The sequence below is a fragment of the Lepidothrix coronata genome, unplaced genomic scaffold, assembly GCF_001604755.1.
Source record: "Lepidothrix coronata isolate B3197 unplaced genomic scaffold, Lepidothrix_coronata-1.0 Scaffold231, whole genome shotgun sequence".
Taxonomy (NCBI): domain Eukaryota; kingdom Metazoa; phylum Chordata; class Aves; order Passeriformes; family Pipridae; genus Lepidothrix; species Lepidothrix coronata.
This window is the reverse complement of record NW_016690411.1, coordinates 854,918-875,856: the sequence shown is the minus strand read 5'-3', so window position 1 is coordinate 875,856 and position 20,939 is coordinate 854,918. Positions and strand designations below refer to the sequence as shown.

The 20,939-nt window shown below is 39.9% G+C and overlaps 2 protein-coding genes across 18 annotated transcripts in view; one reads left to right on the top strand and one right to left on the bottom strand.

The window, feature by feature from the left end:
* Positions 1 to 13,367, top strand: part of LOC108506860 — a 50,506-nt gene extending 37,139 nt beyond the window's left edge. For 7 of the 8 annotated variants that reach the window (XM_017834277.1, XM_017834270.1, XM_017834278.1 and 4 more), the window contains 4 exons: positions 6,215 to 6,310; positions 8,686 to 8,790; positions 9,630 to 9,714; positions 9,802 to 10,108. In XM_017834277.1, the coding sequence (XP_017689766.1) occupies positions 6,215 to 6,310; positions 8,686 to 8,790; positions 9,630 to 9,714; positions 9,802 to 10,017 (502 nt within the window). In that variant the 3' untranslated portion in view covers positions 10,018 to 10,108. Of the gene's footprint in view, positions 1 to 6,214; positions 6,311 to 8,685; positions 8,791 to 9,629; positions 9,715 to 9,801; positions 10,109 to 12,916 lie in introns of those variants that run through there. The other variant, XM_017834276.1, reaches the window with a different exon arrangement.
* NTNG1 (netrin G1) overlaps positions 1 to 20,939 on the bottom strand; it is a 151,533-nt gene that overhangs the window by 59,781 nt on the left and 70,813 nt on the right. The gene's annotated exons all lie outside the window — the stretch shown is intronic.

The following is a 20,939-nucleotide window of genomic DNA, read 5'->3' as shown; positions in this document are numbered from 1 at the left end:
ACAGCTGTCAAGCTGACTTCCATTTGGAAGGAATATGACCTGAAGCAATTGGCCACATACGTATATATCCCCAGGGTAAAACAAGCTTGCAGTTGTCATAAGTGGCTGCTGGAGAGAATCCCTAAGAATATGTAATACAGTAGATGGTGGATCATTCTCCTCAATGCTAGAAATGAAACAGATGAAACTGCTGTTATTTGAGCAATGCTCATTCTAAAGAAAAACATGTTCAGCACCTTTAAAATTGAAATTGCCAAAATGTATTGAATATGCTAGACAACAGAAAGAGCGAGTCATTTTTATACACTGTCCAAAATATTGGTGCTTGAAGACTAAATCAGTTGTGGATTTTCAATGACTGGCCACTGCAGAATGAAAGATGCCTGTCTGGGTGTCAGTGGATGAGATATGCCTATTCACATAGAGATTGAAGATTTTGGTAAATGGAACTGCTATTAAGAAAAGCAATGGGTGATTTTACTGTCTGCACAAATATGAAAATGGAAGACTCCAAACAGGAGAGATATACAATAATAACAAGACCAAAAAATAGGGTCAGAGGAGAAAAGCAGGAGAGACTGTGGAGTCACTAGAAAAAACGAGAGAAAGGAAAAGACTGGATTTCTTTCAGTAGGAGATTTCTGTTTTATTGTAGGGACTCATCAGTGTCAGAGGCAGCAAAATGTTCTAGGTAAGAAGAAAAAAAATGGCTGATTCTGAGGAAAAGCTGTAGTTCCTAGAGCTCTGAAAGGGTGCTGCAGACTGGTAGGGGAACAGAGGTGGGGGAAAATAAATGTATGTCCATCTGCTAATGGGGGTAAATGTGCACAGCTCTTTTAATAAGCACCCAAAAATAAAGAATGGTTGTGTCAGAAAACCTTGTGCAAAATCTCTTTGCACTTCTTAGATGCTGGGCTTGTCTTGTTCCTGGAGAGACAGACTGATCCTTCTCTGGTTTTGCTTGTAGACAGTGCTGACACTGAAAGAGAACAAAAAGCATCTCTAGAAAGCAACGTGGAAGGTACCACGTCTGGGGAAAACTAAGCCAGTATCAAATTCTGTGATGTATGTGGAGCCTTTCTTTAGGAAGGCTGCACTAGGAACTGGGCAATCTGTCCCAGGGACCTCATCAGAGTGTACATATGCACAGTCTTGGAGACTTTTGCAAAGAGAAATGTCTGTTGTGCTTGAGGGACTGACTTCTCTGAATGACTGAAAGAGGTAAATGTGTGTAGCAGGGCTAAGAGATGACTAGAGTACAATAAAAAGTTAATTCTATCTGTAGGATAAGCAGTAAGAAAAATAGAAATATTTAAGGTTACAGAAAGAAGACTATTTATGGACCATGAGAGAACCACTCTAGTGATGAGATACACTGGATTGTGAGTGGTGTGAAAACAAAGCAGCAGAGTCTGGGCCTTTGGCATTTCAGCTGTCAATCAGCTGAGAACCACTGATCTGGTAGCTGACTTGAACTCCAAGCAGATCACTTGCAGGATGAGGACATCAGCTTCCTATGGAAGACTGCCCAAGTTCAGCTCTTTTTTAAGGAAGGTTACCTTTCTTTTGTACTCCGGAGGTAAGGAAATATTTTGTTACCTTATAGAATATCCATGATGATAAATTATTACTGAAAATCCTAGGTACCATTAAACACTTGCTTTGAAGGCAGTTCCTAGCTGTTATTGCTTTAAATCTGAGATAGGAACAAAAGGTTTATGAGATTTACATACAAAGCACATTCAACACCAAATTTCATATAGCCTTTTTCGATCCTCCCATTAGCAGAATGTTGTCGCTTTGGCAGCATGTATAAGAATGGAGGAGTTCTGAAAACCTAAAGAACTGATTCGACATCCTGTGTATTGAGTTCCAGATGACAATATTTTTTGTGCCTATACAGTTCTTGAAATCCAAAGAAAAAAGCCAAAGTCCTGTGTGAGGTATTACGTACACACGCCCAGAAATGCAATTACTGGGTAGCAGTGGATGGGTAGCAGCTGCTTGGCAGACCAAGTAGGTTTGCCTGTGCACGAAGAAGGGACGACAGAGGGAGCTGTAATAAGTACAGCAGGTTGGAGAATACAGGTTAAGGTCTGGCAAATGTGGGAGGACGTATGCTGCAGCCTGTGCACTGCACTGGCAAACAGCCTAAGGGCAAAATCTCATGTAAGGACACAGCAAATGTTAAGGGCAAAGTGCAGTTTTGAGATACAGTACATGCTCACTGTAAATGGCACTGCTGAGGTCTAATGCTTGTATGACTTTACAAAGAATGTCGAAGTCCATGATTATAAATATCAACAACTCCATGGACAATTAGGTCACATATGGGGAGATGCAGGCCTTGAAATAGCTTTCTACTGGAAGAGAAAAGCTATCTGCCTATTATGTCTGGTGACAGTTTTTCCGGACTTTTTTTTTTTTATTGCTCCTGGTGGGGGGCAGCTCTGCCAGTGTTGAGCTTGTGGAAGTGAATGCCTCTGCTCCACAATACTTGCCTGCATTTGGAAACTTCCACCCTGATGTTGCTACAGCACAGCTGATATCCATCTTTCCAGTTCAACCTGTGAGGACTCTCCCTGCTAAGCAGCCTGGTTACAGCACACGCAAGAACACATTTCCCTCAACGTGCAAATTCAATTTGGAATTGCTGGAGATTGATATTGCTGTCCAACGCTATAAACTCTAATTGTGTGGGAGAACAAATTTGTTTTTCTGACCACTCGTCTCTGACAGACTCATTATTTTGTCATAAAGCAACTGAAATGATATTTTTGGCAGTTACATAAGGCGCAGGAAGCACTCTGGCGTGCTGAAGGAGCAGTGCTGTTGTAGTGGGAGCCCTGGGTGCGCTGTGTTCCTCACAGACTCTATTTACATACAGACAACTGACATTAAAATGCTGTAAATATCACCAAGGTAATTGCTAATAGCGTGCTGACGCTCTCGCATGGGAGTGCCAACCAACAGACTGGGGGGCACGTGAGAGGATCGTTGATGTTGAAGAGATCATTCATGAGAAAGAAAGACAAGAGAAGCTCTTTGATACATTTTTAACAACTAGCCATATGTTCCTCACTTAGAAACATCTTTGAATCATTCTAGGTCATTGCCAAAGTTTGGAAAATCAACTTAAAACCAACTTGGAAGACTTCTGCCCAGACCCTTTGCTTTTACATGCCACGAGTCGGCTCTCTGCTCCCAGGTAAACAAAGCCTGAACTTGCAGAGGAGTTGGTATGTTTGCTCTTCACGTTCCTGCCCACATATTGTAAAATACCATTTTACTGCACAGTTTTAATTAGGCATTTTAAAACACTCTTAGGAATGTTAGGAGCCTTAGTCAGCTCCTCGGTGCTAGCAACTACTTCCAGCACCTTGTTACAGTGGTCCTAAAGGGCTCGGCCATGCTTTTCATGACATCAGATGTGTTAAGGCTGTCATCTACATTATGCCTCTCAAGCTTACTAATGACCTTAAAGCAGCTTCACCAGTGAGAGTTCTAATATGATCTAGACAAAGATGAAAATTCCACATTACAAACAGATTTGAAGTAGAGGAGAAATGTAGGTTGAGAAAGTGAAAGTCAAAATATAAGCACCCTTACAATATACCATGAAGTCTTTTGGGTAAAACCAGCTTTGCATTATTTTTCAGATTTTAAATTTTTGACTCTTATGAAGCAAATTCAGCATAACTTGAGAAACTGTATGTACAGGTAAATTACAAAACTTTTGCACCATTGAGTGTGCAAGGTAAACAACATGAAAATACTCAGATAAGTCTGATTTTCCTTTAATTTTTTCTAACAACTGGAACATGTTTTCACATTTGCTGAATATTATTATTCATTATATTGTAAGATTTTTCCATGTCATGTCAAAAAAACCCCACAAAGTATGCTGGTCCTTATCCTAATTTCCAAAGCTTAATAGATTTTGTGGGGATGAAAACAAGTATAAAGGATACTGTCGTGAAGAAATAAAATGACTGCTGGCCAATTTATTTCTGTGAGGATGCAACAGACAGTGAGAACACGCTTACATAAAAGTGATAACAAGACAATTACTGCAATCTCTGCTACCAGTGCTCACTGTAGGGACCATCTGAAGAAGTTCTGAGCTATAAGGGTAAAAAAAAACAACCTAAGGAGGGTTGACAATCAGAAAATGGCATGGGTTGCTGGCTGCAAGTAGTATTGCTGAACAAATGTTCATGTGAAGTAGAAAAGTAAACTCTGGTTTCTATTCTCTTTTTTTTTGATTCATATGAATATCTCAGGTCCACACTGCTGTAAGGAATCAAACTCCAAAGAAGGTACTACATATTTTTCTGGAATTTAGAAACAAGATCCCTGCGGTCTGCTGGTAAAATGTAGACACTGTAGTGAGAGTAATGAAATGTGAGTCCTCTTTTTCACTTGTTTATTTCTGGAAATGCCTTCTGCTGGTCACCAGTCTTTTTCCCTGTCCTTTTCCCTGAATTTATCTAATACATCATAATCTCCCACTGAAAAAAAAGTCCTTTGTGGAATAGGGCTAAATCAATAATAAAGAATAAACAAATTCAGTAATAACAAATATAAATTTGTATAGGTAGATATATTATTCTTTCATTTGCAAAGCAAGGACTAATGTTGGATCAGGTTTTTAAGCTTCTTAAATCTGTAAGTAGCTTTGTGGCTAGAAAAGAAGTTTAACCTGCGCTCAGTAATCCTGCTGCACCTTAGTACCTTAGAATCCAGAGATTTACAGAAGCCTCTTCAACTTTATTCTTCACTGTTTCGTTTTCACTGCTAAATTCGGGAGGAAATTGAATTAGACTCCCACAGGCAGTATGGAAAATTGGGGAAAATAGCTTCTTATTCTCCCTCAGCTGAATATATCTAGTGGGGAACAGCAAAGCCTAGGCACAGAACATGTTTGCTTTGCTTTCTCAGTGGCCTACTTCCAAGCAGTTCGGAGAGCTTGAAATTAAAAAAAAAGCCAACAACAAAATCCAAAAGGGCAGCATAATTCCCTTTCCCGCAGTCCCAAGGCTCACAGAAAGCATTCAGGGCATAGTATTGCCCATTGTTTGCACTAAGCCAGCCCAACATTAAGAGAATGCAAGTGCTAAATTTAATATAAGATTTATTGTGTTCATAAGCTAGTAAACATTTCTATATACTATCAAGTAAATCCTGGCCAATACAAGTAAGAACTATCAGATCACTACAGACCAATTTATATCTCAACCTGTATTTGATTAGTACATTGTCTGATAGATGCACACTGTCTTCCTTCTGAAGGGAAACATTAGTGGGGCAGGTCCTTCTGCCTTGCTGCTCCTTTTCCCCTGCCACTTTCACACAGAGGGCCACAAGCTACCATACCTTGCCAAATAAACTGTAAATGTTTCTGAAATGCAGTAGTTTACCAGATGACATCCTTCCAGACAATCAGAGGCAACTGAAAATGTTTACAGGCTACATCAACAGCACTCATCACAAACACAGAAAGGAGGAGGCAGTAATACTGAGTAAATACTGAGGAGCAAACTCCTCAGTATTTAAGCATGTGAAACTGTTCTGATTTTGTGGCTAGATAAAAAATGTTACAGATCAACAGATATGAAAATATTCGCTTTCTTCAGTCTCTTAGATCCAAAGTCTAAAAATAATCCACTGTTGCTTATGTCTAGTAGAACAGAACAGCTAATTCTGAGTTATTTCAGTTTACCACATAAAAAAATACTCATCCTTAATATTAAATACTTGGATAAACCTAGCCAAGTGGAATGGGCACATGCTTTTTCTAACTTTGATTTCATATTCTCTAAGTGTTAAAGCAGAAATAAATGTCTGAACATATACCCGCTGTTAGCTGCTGAAGAGAACCAACTTCCATTCCCTTCCTAAACATTCATTTTTGCTTTTTTTTCTTCAGAGATATTAGTTTTCATTGAAATGTGTCAATAAAGAGAGTGGCTATAAAATCTGCTAGGGTTTGCCAGCAGCATATTCTGCAAATAATTTCACTCGTGAACACAATTTGCCAGATTCTTAGCTGATGTAAATCCATCTGGCTCCTGTAGATTCAATGAATTTATGTTAGTTCGCACTGCCTGAAATGAGGCCTAATTTGTTTCCAGCTTTCATTCATATTATCCTAGGCTTGGTGGCTGTATTTTTAGATAATGGCAGATAATCTTTTTATAATTTTCACTGGCAGGTCCAAGATCTTGAATAAGCCTGGGATGGAAACTGGGAGTCAGTGGAAGATAAGGAGCCCAGGTGTGATGTGCTTAGAGACAGGACTGCTGAGAAGGTAGGATGCTTTACATTGTTTCTATGCATCTATTTTGGTCTAATTTTTAACTTCAGAAATAGGAAGCTTTTCTTATCTACATGAAGGATGCTGAATGGGAACAATGGCAGTCATGTCTCTCTCAGAGTGGAAGCAAAATCTCTCGCTAAGATGAAGACCAATAATGACAGTTTCTTCCAGTGCTACCAACTGATCATTTAACACTAGTGGTTGTTTGGTAGGTTCCCAGACTACCAAGGAAGAATTGAGATGTACTTAGAGTTTATATCCACTGCTTTTTCTCAAAAATTAGTTTTTCTTTTTTCTTCTCTCTCGAGATTTCCTTCTTTCTCAATGGAATCTCTTTAGTCTCACCCACTAAGTTGCTTTATTTCACACTACAATCAATGTCTTGATACATGGAAGGGATGAGATGGCAGAGGGGGAAGCATGTGTTGCAGAGGTACTACACAGCTAAGGTGTTCTGAGTTGTCATGATGTATCTCCTGTTTTCATTGGTTTGCTCCAACTATCAAGAAAAGCTAGGAGACACTAAAAACCTGAATAACCTCACTTCCCATACTGCTGTGTATTAGAGAGACAAAGGCTACTGGGACAGGAATGCACTCTCTCTCCACCAGCTGGAATAACAAAGTCTGCTTGGCAGTACCCTGCCATAATCCATCTGATAGTGCAAAGAAGTTAAGAAGCACAGCATCTGAGATTTGACAACTGCTCATTGCTATCAGGATATTAAGGAAGAAAAGATTTTATTATTTTAAATTTTTTGCTGCTGTCCAATATCCTGCTTAGCCAGCCTTAATTTGCCATCCATTATTAGGCAGTAAGGCATTATCAACAAGTCTATAGACACAAACAGATACCCAAAACACACTTTCTGTTTTAATTGCTATAATACCACCTGAGAGAATTTAACCACTTTATTACAGCAAGTGTAAAAGTCTGTACCGCAACCTGGTAGATTTTTAAGAATGTGGCACACAAACCTCAGATAAATGACAGATCAATATATCATTGCAAAGTTTTATAGCTTACAAATTTAAAAACAGAAATTAAGAAGTCTTTAGGAGTCACTGTTCGTTTTCTTTTCTCCCGATACAAATCTGAACATTAGACTGGAAATTCCCAGCATTTTACTAATGTGCATCACCACTTTTAACTTTATTGAGAAACCAATTTTCCTGGGTTTAATTTAATTAATAAATACCAGTCTTACATCTGCTCAGCAGCAATCCCAAGAAAGCTGCTCTAAGATGCTAGTGATTACACCAAACTTCCTGTCTTTATTTGTAAGTAGTATTTCACAGCATCAGCTGCCAGCTGGTATCCTGAATTCTTTTTCTCAGCACAACACTGAAAAGGAACAATTTGTTGTGTGGGAGGTCTAGAATTGTGGTCATTAAATTACCATCCAAGCGGACATGCCTACAATACCATTCAAAAATGTTTAACTGTCTGCAGTGGGGGAAATTTTATTCTCTCACGCAGCAATACCCTAAAGTGGGCTGTTACAAATTTGTGTCCACAATCGATGTTGGATGGACCTGACTTAAGCAGAAATACCTTTACTTTAAGCTTAGAGAATGACTCAGGGTGTAGCACCTATTGTGTCACAGTAGGGAATAAAGTATTTTCATGAGACATTGGCAGGAGAGCAGCATTTCTGCTACGTGAGAAACAAGCAAGGTTAATTTCATACTGATTTTGGTAACTTTTTGAGAACTATAATAGAGAAAAGCAGCATAAAAATATCCATGGTGCGCGCAGAATTCAACACCAGGGAAACCAGTTCTGTGAAGCAGTACATCTGCTGCTCTTTTCAAAAGATTTTAAAGCATTTCTGTTTAAGAGACCTCCCATGGACTCATTTAAAAGCTCAAATGTGCCCCTAGTAGTCACTGCTGCAGAGACGGTATATATGGAATAGTGGCGTATGGACTGTAACTGGTTGCCTCCAAGGGAGAGACAATATGCCTTGTGCTACTCTGAGGAATACTCCTGAGAGGAGCAGTGGGTGTAAGCCCTGGCTCAGGGCAGAGACACCCTGCTGTCCTCAACGGGTGTCCTGGACAAGGACTGGCCCCTGCAGCAGCTGGTAGGGCGGGATCCTGCATGTGGGCAGGGAAGAGGTGCAGAATAGCCCACCTCACATACACTGATTTTTGGACACCAGGTATCACTTGACAAAGCGAGATCTCTGATAGCTTTAATGCAATGAGTAGCAAGGTCCTGTTCCTACTGCAGTCAGTAACAGGAAAGGTTTTTCTCTGGGTGCTGGTTATCAGGATTCAGTGAGGAACCTTCTCCCTTGCTCATTCTCTGATAGGCATCTGCTGTGACTAGCTCTGCTTTTAACCCCTTTTGTTCTGTTTAAGTCTGCAGGTGAGGGGATTTTGCAAATCAAACAAAGCTCTGATGAGACTTCCACCTCCTTTCCAAAAAAACACCAAGACCATGGAAAAATTGTTTCCAAGAAGAAGGTGGGTTGTAGTTGAGGGAAAAGCAAACACAAAGCAGAATAATTTACAGAGGTTGTTTAACCCTTTCAGAGCTGCTGGTTCAAGCCAACTCATGGCAGCTCCTGTGATCCCCCCACTGGGCAGGCTCCTGCAGCGACAGGATTCATGCAGGACTTGCAAGGAAATGGAGCTGGAGCAAGGGATAGGAGCCAGCAGGAAAGATTTGGGCAGTTGATCAGGAGGTTGCACTTCTGTTTAAAAACAGCCAGAAAGGAGTCAGACTTTTCTCCAAAGATAAAAGGTCTATTGAAAATATCCTTGGGTTTTTTGCTACATATGTTGGCTGCCTTTTGCTTCAGGTGTACCACCAATACACACAACCAGCAATAAAGCACACGTAGAGAACAAAGGCTGAGTTCTCATTCCAGTAAGTTCTGTTAATAAATAGCTACATACAACGTAACAGTCCCTGAAAAGCCCAGGATTCAAGTGCTTTAAATAGAAAAAATCAGATTTCCTTTCTTTTATCTGTCTTGTTCTATAGGAGATATATTGGGGAAAGGTAAAGAAATATTTATAAAAGCACTCTTTTATTTTCAATATCACCATGAGATGTCTAGGCACTGACTGGACATTTAGAAAAACCAGGGTAAGTGAGGGCATAAGCAGAAATGTAATTCAGGTTGTCTTTTGAGACTCCTGAGAATACAGATGTGAAAACTTTTCACATATGATTTAATGGCCTCTTCATGGATATTTTCCCATTACAAATATGTAAATTATCATTAAATTACGAGGACACAGCCTAGCCAAAAACTAATGCTTGATTCTGATAAATAGCTTAATATTCATCTTTTCAGACTTATACCTTGCTCCTCATCTGCACAGAAGCCATTGCCCGAGATTTATCGTTGCAAACGCTCTGAAAGGCACCTTTTCACACAGGTAAACTGTGTCCTCCTGCTCCCCGCCAGTGGTTTGCTGTTCTGCTGGTTACAGCTGATATTACTCCTTGGTGTTCCCGACTTTAAGGCCTTGGAATCGCCCCTCTCCCTCTGCAGTGCTGCCATGGTTGCCAGGAAGGAAGGAGCGCAAAGGCAGCTGCCTCATCCCACTGCGCTCTGCCGGGTCCTGCTGCTGCCTCCGCTCGATGCCGCTCACACGGGCGAAGGAGAAGAACGTGCTTACTGCGAGGGCAGGTTAATTGATCCCTTTTTGAAAAATCATGTTGCTGAACTTGAACTTTAAGGATAATTATAAGGCATAAAGCAGCTCTGTTCTTTTCTGGAGCGTGTTCCGAGGTATTAATGATTCAACTATAAAAACCGAGGGTGCATAATGAACTGTTCAGAGCAACTAATGCTGACTAAATATTTCAAAAGTGGTTTTGTTCTGGTGTTTTCTTGTGTTTCATTAGGGTTGATTTTCAAAAAGCTTAAGCCTCACAGCTCCATCTAAAATAATTGGGAACTGGTAGTTGCTTATTACCAAAGCAGACACTCCCAATCCACTTTAAAATACATACAACTTTTATTGTCCCTTTTTTATTTCTTTTTCTTTTCTTTTAGTTTTTCATCTCAATTGGAGGTCATAACTTAAAAGAGAAAAGTTAAAAAACCAAACAACATTTCTCATTGTTTATCATGCTAGCCTCAATTTTTTAACTTTCAAAATCCATACAGTATAAGCTCCTTGTCCCAGAATAATTCCCTCTGGAATTATTATGATAAGAATTATTTGCCAGTAGTGCCATGTAAATAATTGATTTTTCAGTTCACTGACTGAACTGAAAAAAACTGGGGGAAAAAAATAATTTGTGTCAAATGAAATGCGTCATTTTATTTACAGATTTTAAATCCCATTTTAGAAATTATTTTCAAAATTTTTTTTAAACAACAATATTTCCAAAGGAAAAATTGTGCCTTTTTTGAGTTTTCAAAAAAATTAGTCAAAGCTGCTTATTAATGTGAGTTGAATTCTGATACTTTTAGCCATCCCAGACAGAATTTTCTTCTGTGAATAATTCATACTTCAAAAATACTAATCCTTTCTCCTGCTGAAGAAAACTAGATGACAAGCGAGCTGCGGAAGCATGCCAAAAGCACTTAGCATCCTCTAGCTAACTTAGATACTGAAAAAGAGCTGTTGGGTCACTTTACCTCTAGCCTTGTTGGTATAACAACTGGCACAATGAAATTATTTGTTGTGAGTAATTTTAAACAGTTCAGGAAATGAAGTTCTAACTGTATCTTTTCTTTTTAATTTGGGAAAACAATTCTTCTTTCATCTAATATATTTCAGTTCCTGACTTTGTGTAGAGAAAGATTACTTTCTTTTTCAAAAATACCACATGACTACTGTTTAATTATAGACACTACTTATTGTTATCTTGAAGCCACCAAACTGGTTAGATTTGCAAATGTTTTACTATTTCATATTAAAGCCAGTGGAATTAAACAAGATAGGAAAATTTTAAAGGCTTTTTAGTATTAGAATACTTGAGATAATCACAGAAGCACAGAATATTCTGAGCTGGAAAGGGCCCACAAGGACCATAGATGGTCTGTGAGTATGACTCCTAATGGGTGACTTGGTCTTCTTGGAGCTGGGTGGTCAGAGCTAGGCAGTCCTATTCACTGATCAGAACCAGATGGAAAGGAGCTCTTGAACCTCAAATGGTAAAAGGAGACCTGGCTTCTGGCATTGGCCTGGGAGCAGCAAGCAGGTGACATGTATGGATGTGTGTACAGGCCTGCCTATCGTGGTACCACCAACACTGGTTTTCCCCCAGGACCAAAATAGGTCTGCCACTGGGGTTAATACTTGCCCTAACCCCAAACTCATATGACATGGGACAAGAGGCTTTGTGTATGTCTGTGAAAAGGGGTTGATGACACTGCTTTGATAAGTGTAGGTGGCAAAGGGCTGGTAGTTTTAAAGCAAAGTCTTAAAATTCTGACCTAATGTCAGATGCAAATAAAATAATGATTGCTTTTGGCCTTCAAGTGCACTGAAACATTTATTATTCATGTTTGTTTTTAACAAATACTGAGTAAATCAAAGAATGTTCACACAGAAGCTGCACTGTCCACTGGGAAGCTGCGAACATGTTTTTGTTGTCTACAAAAACAGACATGCTGGGAGGTCGAATTTGATCCAGTGACTATTATTCCATGTACCAGAAGAACTAAACAACTTCATTTATATTTTAAATGTTTCAAATCAATACTTCCCTTCATATTGTGTGACCCCCGCCAGGAAACTCTTATAACTGAAAATTTAAGGAATAGATTGCAAGTTATGAATAATGTAAGGCTGTCATAGGGGAAAGCAAATTGTGAAATACTGCTGACAGAAACAATCAGTACACGTTTATACTGAAGAACAAACTTTAGCAATTCTGTCTTGCATAACACAGTTTTTAAAATCCCATACAAACTTTTCAGTTTTCCCTGAAATGTCAACCAGGCTTCCTCAGCATCAGACTCCACTGGAAAATATACAGGCTGTTTGTGTTCTCAAAGAATGAGCTAATCTGGAAGTAAAATGCTCATATATATATATATATATATATGTATAATAAATAGCTCTATGAAAAATAATGGAGAACTAACAGATGCAGGTAAAGAAAGAGCCTGGATTTGAAAAAAAAAGTCATTAATACCGGGATGTCTAGCAGCATCTATTTCTCAAGCAGCAGGCTATTACAAGGAACATATCTAGCAAGATGGGACAGGATCTGATTTGGGGCATAGACAGTCAGATGGTGAACAAGAGCTTCCTTGCATTAAAGCATTCTTTAGGGCATAAGGAGAGTGCTGTTCAAAATGAATTGGGTTTTATTTGCACATGGACAGAGAGTTGCCATCAACTGAAAATAAGACGTATTTGTCCTGAAGACCTGATGAGTAGGAAGAGACAAGGTGCCCTGAGAGTGTCCTTATAAGAATGCTTGCATGACACAGAGCTTTATCTTTAATGAACTTGGGCATAATTATGAGAAACCTGAATTATAAATAAAAAATCAAGAAGAAAAACATAATGATCACTTTATTAGAAAATATTTTTGTAAGTAATAACTCTGGGGATGAAGGAGTTGGTGTTTGTGTCTGATATGTTTTATAGCTGTGTTCTCTCTCTCGGACAGAGTTGCAGAGAAGAAGGATGGAGAAAGCTCCACTGGGATTTAGGATGGTGCCCACGGCAGTCATCACCTCCTGTCCCCACCATTACTGTTCATTGTTGTTCCTCATTTATTCTCATGGCTGCTCAGCATTTCCTTCTGTTGACCTACACAAGCCAGGAGGGGGGAGCATTACACAGGACACAGAATTGCCCCCAGATCTTGTTAAAGCTGTTCTCTGCTTTCACACAGAGCAAAAAACCTCAGGAGAGGAAAAGGGCAGCACTTGTGGATTTTCTGCTATATACAGATTTATCATGATATATAGCAAATGGACTGAACCAAATGACTTAGTGGCCAATATAATCATATCACAAAGGTAACAAGCTTCTGGCACCTGTTTAAGCTGCTTCTAACAGAAGTTGAATGTAGCTTTCAGAATACATTTCTATTCCTTTTTTTTTCCTATGCAAATCACTCCTGTGTTTTGTCTCTGTTTTACCCCTTTATGATATTGTCTGGGTTTTCAGATGCTGACCTACCTCTGAAGATAAAGAACTTCATAAAATAAGAGAAAAAAAAGTCTTAGTCTGTAACAGGATTCTGTTGAGATGCATGCACTGCAGACTGTGAACTCCAAGAGCAGCCAGGACAAAACAGTTGTCGCCTTCTCGGTCTTACTGGCCCTGGCTCCTGTGACTGCAAGGCAGGACAAGTGCCCTGGGCTGTTGCTGGCAAATTTCTTAGGACGAAATCTCCCCTACACCTCAGGGCAATTCTTTCTCTTTCTTGTTTGACTAATTTAGTTATAGCAGCTGAATTTTTAAACCTGATTTCTTTTAAAATCTGCTAAATTTATGAGGATATGAAAAAGTACACATTTTATGTGCTAGGAGTTAGAAGGAAGCTCCTGTATAAAGAGCACTGAGACTGGACTTTGTGTTATATTAACTATGTTTGCATTGCAGCAAATATTTGCACAACCCTCCAAAAGGTCTCTCTTCTGTTACAACATACACTCAGCCAAATTTAAATTGCAGAACCTTTTTCTTTGGGAGTAGGCCTTTTTTGTGGTCTTAATATGGGGAAGACATTTTTCAAAAGCCCTATTATAATAAAACACAATCAAAATTTAAGAAATCCCTAATTTTTTCCAAGAGTCAGCCCTAAACCACCTTTAGGTCATTTAATTTTAAATGCCAAATGCCTCTAAAAATCTGATGTGATGCTCTTTGGATGAAGCCTTTAGAGCATATATCTCTCCTCTCCACAATTCACAAGCAGGCTCCATGTCAGCTACACTCTACTTGTGCATTTGTTAGTCAAAACCTGGGTATGACTGTACAGTGAGGAAACCGATGAACTGCGTTAAAACTATATATTGCACCTGCTTGTGGAATCAAAAGACATAACCCTTTGTCATTCTGGTGGTATGGCTGTCTTGCATCCCTCCTCTTTAAAGCATCTATATTTTATGAAGCATTAACAGACAAACAAACAAACACATAGACCACAAAATCCAAAGTCTGCATTAGTCTCCAAAAGTAGCCATTGGAAAGAAGAGATATTTCAGAATCTGATCTCTCAATATAGTCATTCAGTATCTGTAAAAAACAAAAGTGCAGATGTATATTTTAAGACATCAAGTCTAAAACATGAGATATTTGTACATGTCAGAATGGAGGCTGTTGTGGTCATCTACCTGAAAGGATTACTACTGGAAGGAATCACCACGTTGATAGTTACTTCTGCAGTGACTAACTGATCTATCTGATGAGAAGGTAAAATGATACAAACTGGTTTGGATGTGTAAGGATTCTACACTGTTGAAACTTTCTTTTGAGACATGTACAGTAGAGGAGAAATTAAATGTTATTTTACTTTTCCTTTCATCCAACTGTTTCTCCACTTCCCCTTCACCATTCAGGAAAAAATCAAATGGAAAAGGGGGATGGAACCCTTTACTTCTCTCCATCCCCCACTCCCTCTCCCATCTAGCTTCTGGATTGGGTTAAACATTTTCAGTACCAGAATATTAGCAATTAATGACACTCAGATTGTTTGATCTTTACCTCATTAATAACTATAACTCACCATTCTGGAATCACAGCTTCCCACCTTTTAATTTTTCTCCTGTGTTGCAGAGAGGAAGTAACTGCCCTTGCTGGCAGACTGCAATTCCTATGGGACACAAGTCATTAAAAATGTAACTGGCTCCTTGCTGTTTCGCTGTCCTGCTGGAAGAATTATTTCAGGGGCATTCAAAGGAAGGGAGGCATGGTTCCATAAGCACAGGATCTTTAATGAAGCTTGCTAAATGATAAGCAATTTTCTGCATTGACAAAGTATAATAGGTTTACTTTTTCTTTGTAAATTGAGATGTTCCTGCTGAAGGTTTCAATTCCTTCTTTGAGCCACATGGGCAGCGACTCCCCCCACACTACAACTAAAGGAGTCATGATCACCAAAGACAGAAACAAAGACAGTGAGAAATGAGCAGCTGGAGGGATGCAGGGTGTGGGAGGAGGGAAGGAGGATTTCCCAAAGTGGGTCACTGACAAAACAGATGCCTTGTCATACTGCAGCTCTGTCCCCTGTCCCAACTGCCCTCGCTGCACCCTGTTCCTGCCATCTCTGCTCCCCCAGTGGAGCAGAAGGTTGTGGGACCTTCTGTGCTCTAACTGGGGGGTGGAAATGGCAGGCTTTTTAAAAAAAAATTTCAAGTCAATTCATGGTTGTGCTTACATGACACAATCAACAGCCTCAGTTCTAACTGGGAAGAAACAGCCCACAGTTCAATAAATACAATGAGAAAAATCTAAGGCCAATTAAAAGGGATCAGCCACTGAGGGAATGAATATCATGTTCCCTCTCCTGCACAAAATGCTACCAGAGGTTCCTGGACTTCAGTTCATGTTCATGTGGCTTAGACTGACTTTCTGAACAGGCCTAAACAAAAGCTCTATAGAAGCATTACCAAACCAAAGAAGTTAAATTACTGTGTTTATGACAACTTCAGTAAACACCATCCCAAAGTCTAAAGATTCTTAATGCACAAGAGAGTTAGAGAGGAAAATGAGTAAAATCAGTTTTATCGAATATAAAAGTCAGAAACAATAAACGGTTCTGCAACCGTTCTGTCTCTGGTAACTTGCATTAAAATATATATAAAGTGTTCTGGGAACTGAAGCAATGCTTCAGTTCAATAAAACTAATGCAATTAAAGAGAAAGAATCCTGTTTTTCCTCTGCTTGCAATTTCAAATGAGAGCTTCCTAAAACTTGTGACCATCGCTGGAATCCAATTCAGGACCTCAGCTTATCAAATTCCCAGCTCTGGCACCATGCCTGTGAGGAATTATAAAGTGCTGCTCATCACAACATCTCTGTCTATAAATGCTCCACATAACTTTAAAGTGCAGACACCCCATTTTGAAACAGGTAAGTGTTCACTGTGAACCAAAATGGCATCACCAAACATGTGCAGCCTTCAGCCAGTGCTTCTCCTTTTGCAAGGCAACAAAGGAAAACGTGTTAGCATGAAAGGTCTCCCTATAACATTTGTTTAAACTTGGAAAGCTTTGCAGGACAGCACACCCACACAAAGCCACAGGTTTTCTAGATCCTGTAGACCAAGCATCTTATTCTGTAATCCATTCCAGGGATGAGAAACTGCCAGGCTAATGAGCTCTCCTGCAGCCTCTTCCCCCTGCAGGTGCTTCCCTGGAAGGATAATCTTAAATCAGACACTGCCATGCCAGATAAAACTCCCGCAAAAAACACCAACCCTCCCTCCCAACATAGCTTGAGCAAGCCTCAGCAGCATCTGACTTTGATGCAATCACAAACTTCTTTTCCATTCAGACAGTCGGAGCCAAATTAATTCCTCAGCATCTTTAATGCTGAGAGCCACGTCTTGGGAATTTAGTACAGGAACATATTAATCTCTCTAATAGGTGATAGTGCAATATATTACTGATGGGGGAGCCAGTATGTCAGCACTGTGATAGTGACCCTGACCAGCAGATGACTGAATGGGTAAGGGGAGGAGGAGCTGCTCTAGCTTGAAGGCACAGCCTCAACTTTGGCAGGCAGTTCTTCACTCTTGTCCTACTACTAATTTTCCAATGCATTACTTTGTCGCTTGGGTATCCAGAAAAGCTCATTATGAAGGTATGTGACAGCCCCTGATAATACATGTCTGTGGCAAAATAATTGATCCCTCTTTGCAGCAGTGATCTTTAATGCTCATAGGGCATGGGAGGTTATTAGATGGCAGGCACCTTTTGCTGGTCTCTAGTGTAATACGTTACCAGACAGCAATGCGCCAACTATCTATCACTTAAAAATAATGTCATCCCTGAAGAAGGGCCTGGCAGCTGAGGTTAGGGGAGGAAGAGAGTTTAATTATATTTATGGATGAAAAGATGTCCTGAGAAGAGTGAGCAGCCTGTTTATTTATTGGCTGTTCAAAAGGGCTCAACACAATATAAGAAAAAGATCAGGCTTTGCGTTACGGTGGTTCACATTGCTGTTACAGACTACAGCCTTGAAATCAAGTTCAAGATGAAGAACAAAATTACCTCTTACAATATGTGGTTTACTTCTGCAAATGAAAAGGGTAAGAGATGTATTAGTAACGCTGGCATTAGTGGAGGCAGCTGGTTTTAGCTATTTGGTATTTCGGGGATGTGAGTTTAGCATCGTTACTAGAAGTACAGGTTACTATATTCCTCTGCTAACTTTCCAACAGTGAGCAGATGGTTACCCTATTACCAACCATTTGCATTTAACATATTGTAATGATTTATATACCACATGTCACCCAGCAAAGTGAAAACAGTAAATGGTAACTAATTAGTTGAGTGTGAAGAAGCATATCTCAATGTATATATCCTTATTGTAATAAAATTTTATCTTTTTGGTTGTTAATAGATTTAATGTGCAGTGTAACAGAAATACTGGTGGCAGTTAAATGTGAACCACCATGTCACTCTGCGTTCAGGACAGCATTGCTATCATTAACATTTGTACCACTACTCCCTTCCATGCCTGTTTTATGAGTGATGGTGCACAGAGGACAGATTATAACCATCCACTGTGCTTCTCTACCAATCTTTCTTAAGTGTATTTCAAAGTACTTTATAAATCTTAATGTATCAGATACTGGCTAATATCATGGAATAACACACATCTGGAGAGGGTGGAAATGGGCATGCTGCATGGCAGAGAGGAAAGACACTCTGCATAGCTACCTCAAAGACACAAATAGATTTAAGGGAGAAAATGAAAAGAATCAAAAGTCTTCCAGGGAGTTTACAAGGAAGAAGCAGACAACTACTGACATTTTCAAAAACATCAAAGTCAGAAGATAAACTCAAGGGTTCAAAGAAAGAGCATAATTTTAGAAAACTGCCCTCCAGCACTAGAATAGGGGTTTATGTATGTACCATGTATTGCATTATCCACGGTATGTCCCAAGACCTGATCAGACTTAACCTACAGTATAAAGCTATGGATTATCAGTCCCTTCCTGAAATGTTTTTGTTTAGTTTTGGCTTATTTTAAAATGGTGTCCATCACCCCAGAAATGTCAAAATAATTTCCAGTGAAGTACAGCTATGTTACTCCAGAGTATAGCAGCATTTCCAGCATAAAGGTCTGCATGAACTATTGTGAGAGGAACCAGATGCTGTTCACGGACAGACTCCAAAGCTCCAAGGACTCTCTATGCTGCAAAAATTAAAGGTGGTCTCACTCAGGAGTGCCAGCATGTCAAGAAGTTTCTGCTCCCTCCTAGTGTCATTAGGACACCTCTTGCTATTCAGTATCCTTTTATTTCTACTGTGTCCCACAAATCTAACCAGAACACAGCCTGTTTTCCTGTGAAGGGTTGCAGCTAACATTATGGTCTTCTGAATGTATCAGCAGCCAGACTTTCTCTTGGGAATATTACCTGCAGCATAACTCCTCATCTTTTCCCTGACCATACTGCTGCCTACTAAATTCGCAGCATTGCCATTTGTTTCTGTAGCTCTTTCCTTAATTTTCCATGAACAAGATTATATTCTATGAAAACAAAATTACAGCAGTGTTGAAAAATTACCCTGTTGTTCAGCCCAGTTAACAAAATGTAAAACCCGTGCTTTACTGAGGTTTTTTGCACTACAGCCTGCTGTGATCAAGTAGGGACCATGACGATTCCCTTTGTGCATGGGTCACTAGTACTGCTGAGGCACATTAATCCCAGAGATGGACTCAAGAGTGAATGGGAGGAAGGGTTCTCACAAACCCCACATAATGATACTATTAGACCTTGACCTTTACTAACTCCCTTTCCAGTTTCTGAATAGGTCTTTCCATGTGACTGTATCACTGGACTTGGGGGACCCCTGGTGGTCTAGTGGTTAGGATGCAGCACTCTCACCGCTGCAGCCCAGGTTCGATTCCCGGTCAGGGAAACTCCCCTGGGCAGATGGAGCTCGTCAGCCCTGTAAGGCCATCCATCTAAGAGAAGGTCACTCTAAACAAACCTACGTCCTGAGGACCTCACTGCCACTGTCCAAGCTTGCTTGGCCCCGGCAGATGAACCTCAGGATTAAAGGGTGGGCTCAGTTCAGCGCACACTGGGTCTCACCTAAAAAATCCACTGCGCAGGCTCGAAGGGTAAAGAACTTTCCCAAATCTTTGCTCGCGAAGACTGGCCATACTATCACTGGACTTAGCAGAACTGTCTTGCTTTACATCAGCCTTATTATGCAAAGATGAGAGAGCATGAAAAGGCTGAGAGGTGTGGTTTTTTTCCTGATTTCTTTTAAGCAGAAGCTGGGATACCCTTCTTCCTTCTGTACTCCTCCCTCTTTTCTTTCTTTCTTTCCTTCCTTCTGTCTACTCTTCCTTTCCATCACTTGTTTTCCTTTGTTCCTCCTACATGCATTTGAAGCTCTCTGGATTAGTACGGTAACTTCACTAACACTACTCTGGAGTTACAGGATTGCATCTGAAACTAATATCAGGACTAGTCTCGTTTCAGTACTTCTCATAACACACAGGGAGGGATACAGAGCATACTATGGCACTGTTCTAAAGGGAAGTAAGAGGACAGACAGCAAAGTTTCAAATATTTCCATCTATCAGGAAAAGCCGAATGAGCGCTTATTTATTACGGATAACAAAAAAAGATTAACAGAGTGACAGAAACATCACCTGTGTCAGGAGAAAGCACGTGGATATTTTGGTTTCAACTACTACCTCCTATGGCACTTCACACACTGAGAAGTGTCCAGGAAAAATCAGCTCCTAAGCACATGTAATTAGGTACTGAGATAGCAAGTAATACCACCATGCTGAGACCCATGGAAAGGATCAGAATGGAAACTTAAAAAACCCCAAACAAACACACACCAAAAAGTTGGTAGTTCCTGTTACTTGTGAAATAGTTGGAAATTTTTAAACTTTTAATGTGATAATATGTTGTACCACTGCAGCTTTAACCTCAGTCTGAAGGACATTCCTGTGCCAGGAATCATTTGTGTATGTGATCCAGGAGATCCTTAAGCTTTTTTCAGTGTTTGCATTAAATTGAACTCTTTTCAAATGAAAAGCTTAAAGGAAAGAAAGTTTCTGCAAGCTATTGGAATAACTGAATTTATTCAGAAAGGCTCTTTGGATAGCTTTTCAGCATACAAAGCAACACAGAAAGAAAAAAATTCTCATTTCTTTCATCAGGAGTTTTATCTCTACTCCTTTAATATTCAATGGCAAAATGAATTATACTACAAAAAGGCTTGGTGCATCTCCTCAAACTCCCCGATCCTGCACGATACTGAGCTTCCTTGAAAGACAGTTGGGGGAAATCAGTATGGAAATACTTGACATCTTGCAGAACGAGTCAAGAAAAGATGATCAAATGCTAGTGAGCAAGGGTGGTGAGTGAAACCTGGCGATTTAAACCCACTAGTTTCAAAAGCATATAGCAGAATGAGAGTCCTGGACAGCATTCAGGCTCTACTGCTCTGCTCCCCTTCCAGTCACTATGACAGACCACA